We start from the raw sequence: 6,770 nt of genomic DNA on the forward strand, positions 1-6,770 counted from the left end.
TCCCTGGGGGGAGAGCCATGCGACAGTCTCCTCGGGAGTTTGGGCACACACACACTTGCCCACGTGTTTCCAGCACCCAGGTCTGGAACTCAACAGGCAGCCAAATGGGATCCGGGAGCCACACCCTCTGGGCCTCTGTTTGCTTGTTTCATGTGGATCCATGAGAGAGAGGGGAGCACCCCAGGAGGGCTCATCCTCTGCGAACCCCCTTCCCCACCCTCCAGCCCTTAGGACCTGGGGCACACACGCACACACGTGGACTGTTTGCAGATCGACTGGGGCTCCAGGCTGGGCTAGACTGGGCTGGGGCTTGAGTGGGAGAGTGTAAAGTGGTGCGGCCAGACACGCACCTTCACCACGTACCGGAGAAGCGGCCGGACACGCACCTTCACCACGTACCGGAGAAGCGGCCGGACACGCACCTTCACCACGTACCGGAGAAGCGGGCGGACACGCACCTTCACCACGTACCGGAGAAGTGGCCGGACACGCACCTTCACCACGTACCACCACGTACCGGAGAAGCGGCCAGACACGCACCTTCACCACGTACCGGAGAAGTGGCCAAGGATGGAGAAATGTTCTGAGTGCTGGTGGAGGTGGTGAAGTAAAGGTAGGCATTTGATACCTGTATAGTATAACTGTATAGGTATACTCTGTTATTTTTTCCCCTCCAGTTTCACCTTGCTCTTTGAAATGTATTTAAGTGGCTTCTTTTCTGCTTGTGTGCCGGAGAAGTGGCCAGACACACACCTTCACCACGTACCGGAGAAGTGGCCGGGACTCCTGCAAATGGAGACCCGGCTTCACTCAGAACAGCCGCACAGAGGCCGTCTACTGAAGAAGTGTTCAGTATTTTCCACTTGGTTGTTTCTTTAAAAAAAATCAACTAGGGGACCGGCAGGTGGCGTGCTGGTTGAGGTGCTGGACTCCCACATGGGTAACCATGGTTCGAGTCCCAGACCTGCTGGCTTGTTTTTTCACTTTCCATCTCTCTCTCTTTCTGCCTCTCCCTATTCAAATTTTTTAAAAAATAGTCATCATAAATAAAACTAAATAATTCTTTTGTTAAAAAAAATCCAAACGGACACCGAAGATCGCTTGAAGCACATTGTACAGCTTCAGGGAGACGCTCATGGCCTTCCCGGCAGTCAGGCAGCCGGGGCGAGGGCGCCCCCCGGGTGCTGGGTCCTGCTCACTGATGCGTTGCTCTGCTGCAGGTGGCAGAGGAGCTGGGGCGTGGCCCACCGCTGCAGCCAGCTGCACAGCCTGGGCCGCTTAGCGCAGCAGAGTTCAGAAGCACTGAGAAAGGCAAAAGGTGAGCCCCCACTCCCTCCTAAGTGCTGCGGGCGCCGGCCACACCCGAGTTGTTGGGGAGGCCGTGCCTGTCCCAGCTGAGCTCGGCGCTTGTCCCTTTGAATGAAGCAGCACATGGAAGTCGACTGTTCGCTGCTAGACTGGACCCTGAGCTCACCCGTCTGCGTGCTTGTTGCACGGCCATGAGGGAACACGCTTCTCGGGACCGGGACCGTGGCCAAAGCTGTGTGTCTCTGTCCTTAGGGTGCACGGTCATATTCACAGACCGCTCGGGCGTGAGCGCCGTGGGCCACGTGATGCTGGGGACAGTGGACGTCCACCACGACTGGGCCAAGGTGAGTATGGGAGCCAGAGGCCTTCCTGGCCTGAGCCCCACGCCCTCAGTTCAGACCACGCTGCGAGGTGAGTCGTCACATCCGTGTTCGCTCACACGCTCGATGTCACGCAGTGAACACGGAAGAGGAAAGCCCGAGTTGAAGCGGTTGTCATCCCAGAGCGGTGCCGTCTCTTCAGGAAATGGCCGTACACCTGCACTCGGTTTGCTTTGCTCATTCTCAGCTGTCCCACGTGTGACCTGGTCAGCTCTGCAGCGATGCCCGTGAGAACGTGGCTGGCCTCCGCTGGCAGCCCTGGGTCTGCCCCTCGCTGTAGGGCAGTTTGTATTTTCCAGGGTCTCACTCGTGGGCTCACAGCATGCGCGGACTTTTTGCCTGGCGTCTTTTGCTCGCTCACTCTGAGACCCAGCTGCGTTGCCGCATGAACTGGGCATGTCCGTCCTGCCGCGCTGCGGCGTCACACTGAGTTGGTAAGCCTGTCCGGCCGCCCAGTGCCCTGCTCACGCACGCTGGGCTGCGTCCGACTGGGCAGTGACGGGTAACTGCGGTCTGAGTGCAGACACGCAGACAGTTCCTCCCGGGCAGATGCCTGCAGTGGGGTGGCTGGCATGCCGTGGAGATGTTTTGTTCGGTCTTGCTACGGGGCGCAGACGCTTGCCAGGGAGAGAGTGAGACAGTGAGAGAGAAGGTGAGAAGTCACCCCGCTGGGGGACAGCACGCCTCAGTCCCTTGTCCATTACTCTCCTGGGATTTTTCTTGGTCCTAGTAGATTTGAGATACCTCTTTCAGACCTCAGCCTTCGACAGAAAACCTAAATCCGTAATGGCCCTTCCCTGCCCCAGCCCGCTCGAAGGCTCCCTCTCCACCGACCCGAAGACTCGTCAGACTCAGCCCCCAACTCCTTGTTCTGTCGTTGCCAGAGGACACGCACCCTCCCTGGAGACAGAGGGGAAGGCGTACCCCACAGGGGCGTGGTCACGTGCCACCTCCTCCCTTCCTCCATTATCAGAATTTGGGGCACACACACACGCGCCTACTATGTCCAAGCTGCCAGGGCCGGGATTTGAACCGCGTTAGGCGTGTGGGATTGGACCCTGTGCACAGCTCTTAGCTGCTGTGTGGCCGGCCGGCCCCGCCATGCCCAGTGCTCATGCCGTTCCCTCCCACCTCCACGTTGCCCGTGCTCCTCTTTCCCCAGAGCACTCCCACTCTGACGTCCCTTTTCTAAGTCCTGTTTGCCTTTTTCTTAGAGATTTCTGCTATAGGGTGCATGTGCTCATTGGGGAGACAGAAGCGAGAAATCACCCCCCGGGGGGAAGGCCACCTCACAGTCCCTTCTCCATTCTCCTCTCGGGATCTTGGGCACACACACGCACCCAGCGTGAGTTTTAAGCCGCTGAGTCCAGGACTCGACCCGCGATCAACTACGTGGGAGTCCAGTGACATGGCCATTACGGCACCTGCTGGTCCCCCCCTGCTTGCCCTTTAAGACCCCTCCAGCTGGACTGCCTTGGGGGCCTTGCTCCAGCTTCCCGTGCACCACTCACCCTGAGGCGGCCCTTAGCACCTGGATTCAAATGCAGGCTCTTTCCTTCCCACGCCCCGTACACAGTAGGACACGTCCGTGTTTCCTGTGGTTAAATTGGCTAATTTGCACTCGATTTTGAAGGAACAGATCTGGGGTTGAAATACATATGCTTGCTTATACTGAGGACTTTGGTTCGGGGTGTGCTTCTCTTTTCTGCAAAGCCCTAAGCTTCACACTGGCCGTTTGCATATGGGAAGGTCTCTGTCGGACTGCCCCTTTCCTTCCTTGCACATGGACTTTCCTTCTAGGAAAATAACTTGGAAATGTCTCCATGTCAGCTCATTGCAGCCCTAGCACTGAGTCACTGTAGTAACATAAGACTTTTTCTTCTCTTTTCTAATATTGCAGCTTTTTGAAAGGTTGCCAAGTTACTTTGACCTTCGGAGGAAGCTGATGCTTCTAGAAGATCAAATAAGCTACCTTCTAGGGGGCCTGCAAGTGGTGTATCTCGAGGAACTTCAGCCGGTGCTGACCCTTGAAGAGTACTACTCTCTCCTGGACGTCTTCCACCAGAGACTGCTGAGGAGCAGAGCCGCTTTCCACCCCCGCAGCCTGCAGGGCCTGCAGATGATCCTCGACAGGTAGTAGCTGAAGCCAGGCCGCTTGGGCCGGTCTCCCCGGGCGTGGGCGTGCTCGGTGGTTTCATGTTCCGGCGTGCGGGTCTCAGGAGTTGAAAAGGACGGGACTGCCTGTGGACCAGCCTCTCGTGCACGAGAAGGGCGAGGGTCTCCATCTGAATCCGGAACCTCTGAATGCAGGGCAGACTCAATCCTGGGCAAGGCTTTCTAGGGTTAACACTCAGCCTGGGGCCAACAGGTGGCGTGGTAGTAAAGATGCTGGACTCCCATATGGTCAACCATGGTTCAAGTCCTGGACCTGGCAGCTTGCTTTCTCACTTTCCTTCTCTCTCTCTCTCACTGGTCAAAATTAAAAATTAGTTAATTAATTAATTAGTTAATTAAGGACAAAACTAATGTTAAATCGGTAGCCACGTTTTTGTGCATCTGCTGTCTGCTAGGCACTGTGCTAAGCACTTAAATGCACTCTTGTTCTCTCTTTTCTCAAAAATTCTTTCTTCCCTGAGTCACAGCGAGCAGCCCAATAGGCCTTGACGCTCCTGCCCACCCCTGCCAGCCCAGCTCACGCGTGAGTGCCCAGCCCTCCCAGCCGTGGTGAAGGCCCCTGTCTCCGGTGTGAGGCCTTCCTCACGGGGTGCCTCCAGAGGCCCTGGCACACTGCCGCTGCCTGCCGCCCGCCGTCTGGCTGGCCTCTCTCCTAAGGAAGGCCATGGGGCTCGGTGCGAGGGCAGCAAAACCCAAAGCCACTGTTGCTGTAAATCAAAGCTGGCTTTTCTTTTTAAAAATTTTCTCTTTTTTTTTTTTTGCTATGTGGTGCTTGCACTCAGTCAAGAGATAAAAAGCGAGAAATCCCCCCTGCCAGACCACACCACAGTCCCTTCTCTTCCACGCTCCCCTTCGGTTTTGGGCACACACACCGTGAGCTCCAAGCTGGCAGTCTGGGACTCAGGTTGCCGTCCACCGTGTGGGGGTCCGGCCTTAACCGCTAAGCCGCCTGCTGGCTCCTTGGCTCCTCGGGGACTGAGAAGGCATGTTGTGGGGATGCGGGAGCAGCCAGTGAATTTCCTTTCCTGTGTGCATCATTGCAGTGACAGATACGCCCCGAGCTTGCACGAACTCGGGCACTTTAATGTGCCCGTGCTCTGCGACCCGGCGAGTCTCCGGTGGTTCATCCTCGCTAAAGCTCAGCAGGCACGAGAGAGGACGAAGAGGAAGGAGGAGTAAGTCCCCGCAGGGCAGCCCCCGATGGGTGCACGCGGGCGCAGGCGGGGGGGCACAGGCGGGGGCTAGCCGGTATTAGGCGGGAAGTGACCGTCGTGTGGGCGTCTCACGAGGCCGTCTCCGCCCTGCAAGGCCTCGATGTGGCAGTGCCGTGACACCTCAGTACAGGGCCATGGCCACTGCCTCCGAATCGGGCCTGGAAATACGAAATGAGCTCAGGGGTGGAGTGAAGAGTCCGGACATCAGACAAAGCTCTCCAGGTAGAAAAGTATGGCACCAAAGGGAAGGAAGGCCACTTCACCGGGTCCATAGGCCGTCTCTATTTAACATTCCCTTTTGCCGGAATCGTGTGCGCTTACTGGAGAGGGGGAGAGCACCCACCATGGGGGACGTCCACACTGCAGTCAGTCCCTCCCCACTCTCTCGAGATTGTGGGCACGCACACGCACGCACACACACCTGCATGTTTTTCAAGCCACAGGTTCTGAGACCTGAACCAGTCAGCCAAGTGGGATCCAGCTGCCCTAACCATCAAGCCACCCAGTGGCCCTTCATTTTAGATTGTTGTTACGGCGTGTGTGCGCCTGCCAGGTACGGGGGTGCACAGTGAGACAGCTCCCTCCCCAGAGGGGCCGGCCCACTGCAGTCCCTCTCCATTCTCTTCTTGGGATTTTGGACACGCACGCACACGTGCCTAGTATGTTTCAAGCCACCGAGTCCAGGACTCTGACCATGCCGTCACCCATTAGGATCCAGCCACTGGAACCTCCATGCCATCTGCCTCCCCTAAATGGTTTTTTAGAGAGGTTTTTTTGCTCTAGGGCATGGGCCAGAGAGACAGAGATAGAAAGTGAGAAATCACCCTGGGGGTGGGGCAGGACACGCACCCCCGAGCTGGTGCCCCACGCTTGTGGGCGGAGCCTGAGGCCTGCGCTGCCCCCGTGGCGTGGCTCTGACTGGCAGTGCCCGCCTTGTGCCCACAGGCTGAAGGAGGTGGAGGGTGAGCTAACCCAGGCCGCGAGGAAGGAGCTGTCCCTGGGGAGGCTGTACAAGGAGCCCAGTGTCTCCAGTGTGCAGATGGCCGACTGCTGCCGGAGGCTCCTGGGCCAGCCGCTGCCTCACCTCCAGGGCATGCACCTGTGCGTGTCCCGCTACTACTCCGTCATGCAGGACGGGGACCTCTGCATCCCCTGGAACTGGAAGAGTGGAGGAGCCATCAAGTAACGGAGAAGTCTATTTTTCTAAAAACTTCAAGAAGAAACTTAAATTAAGCTTATTTAAACCCACCTTTTGATGTAACAGTATTATTTGCATATTACAAGAACAAAGTGACTGCTGCTTGCAAAGTAGACCTTTTTAAATTAATTTTTACCAAGAAACTTATTTTTAAAAAGTTTTATCTCCCCATCTCGTCGATGAGCAAGACTGGAGGCACGTCAGCGTGACAACCTGTTTGTGATATGTGAGGGGGTTGGGCGAGGCTCAGATACTTCCACATGCGTGACCGCAGGCTGGACACGTGTGTGCGTGCGTCCAGGCGAGCAGGGCTCCCAGGCACTAGTGCCTCGAGGTAGCAGAGCTCGTTTCTACGGGTCCTGCAAGTCAGCGTGCACCTCTGTGGTTCTATCTTGGGTGTGCACACACGCGTGTGACAGCCAGGATTGGACACTCGGGCACGGCGCAGGTGGTGGGTGGGAGTGAACGGAGAGAGCAGGCTCTGCCTGAGGAAGA

The 6,770-nt window shown here is 57.0% G+C and overlaps 1 protein-coding gene across 3 annotated transcripts in view; it reads left to right on the top strand.

Annotated features, from left to right (window-relative positions):
- The window catches only part of TCAIM (T cell activation inhibitor, mitochondrial), a 28,325-nt gene that overhangs the window by 15,111 nt on the left and 6,444 nt on the right, over positions 1-6,770 (top strand). For 2 of the 3 annotated variants that reach the window (XM_006169764.3, XM_006169763.3), the window contains exons 7-11: positions 1,221-1,318; positions 1,561-1,652; positions 3,589-3,821; positions 4,907-5,038; positions 6,023-6,376. In XM_006169764.3, the coding sequence (XP_006169826.1) occupies positions 1,221-1,318; positions 1,561-1,652; positions 3,589-3,821; positions 4,907-5,038; positions 6,023-6,263 (796 nt within the window). In that variant the 3' untranslated portion in view covers positions 6,264-6,376. Of the gene's footprint in view, positions 1-1,220; positions 1,319-1,560; positions 1,653-3,588; positions 3,822-4,906; positions 5,039-6,022; positions 6,377-6,770 lie in introns of those variants that run through there. The other variant, XM_006169765.3, reaches the window with a different exon arrangement.

The sequence above is a fragment of the Tupaia chinensis genome, unplaced genomic scaffold (genome assembly GCF_000334495.1).
Source record: "Tupaia chinensis unplaced genomic scaffold, TupChi_1.0 Scaffold147500_1, whole genome shotgun sequence".
Classification (NCBI taxonomy): domain Eukaryota; kingdom Metazoa; phylum Chordata; class Mammalia; order Scandentia; family Tupaiidae; genus Tupaia; species Tupaia belangeri.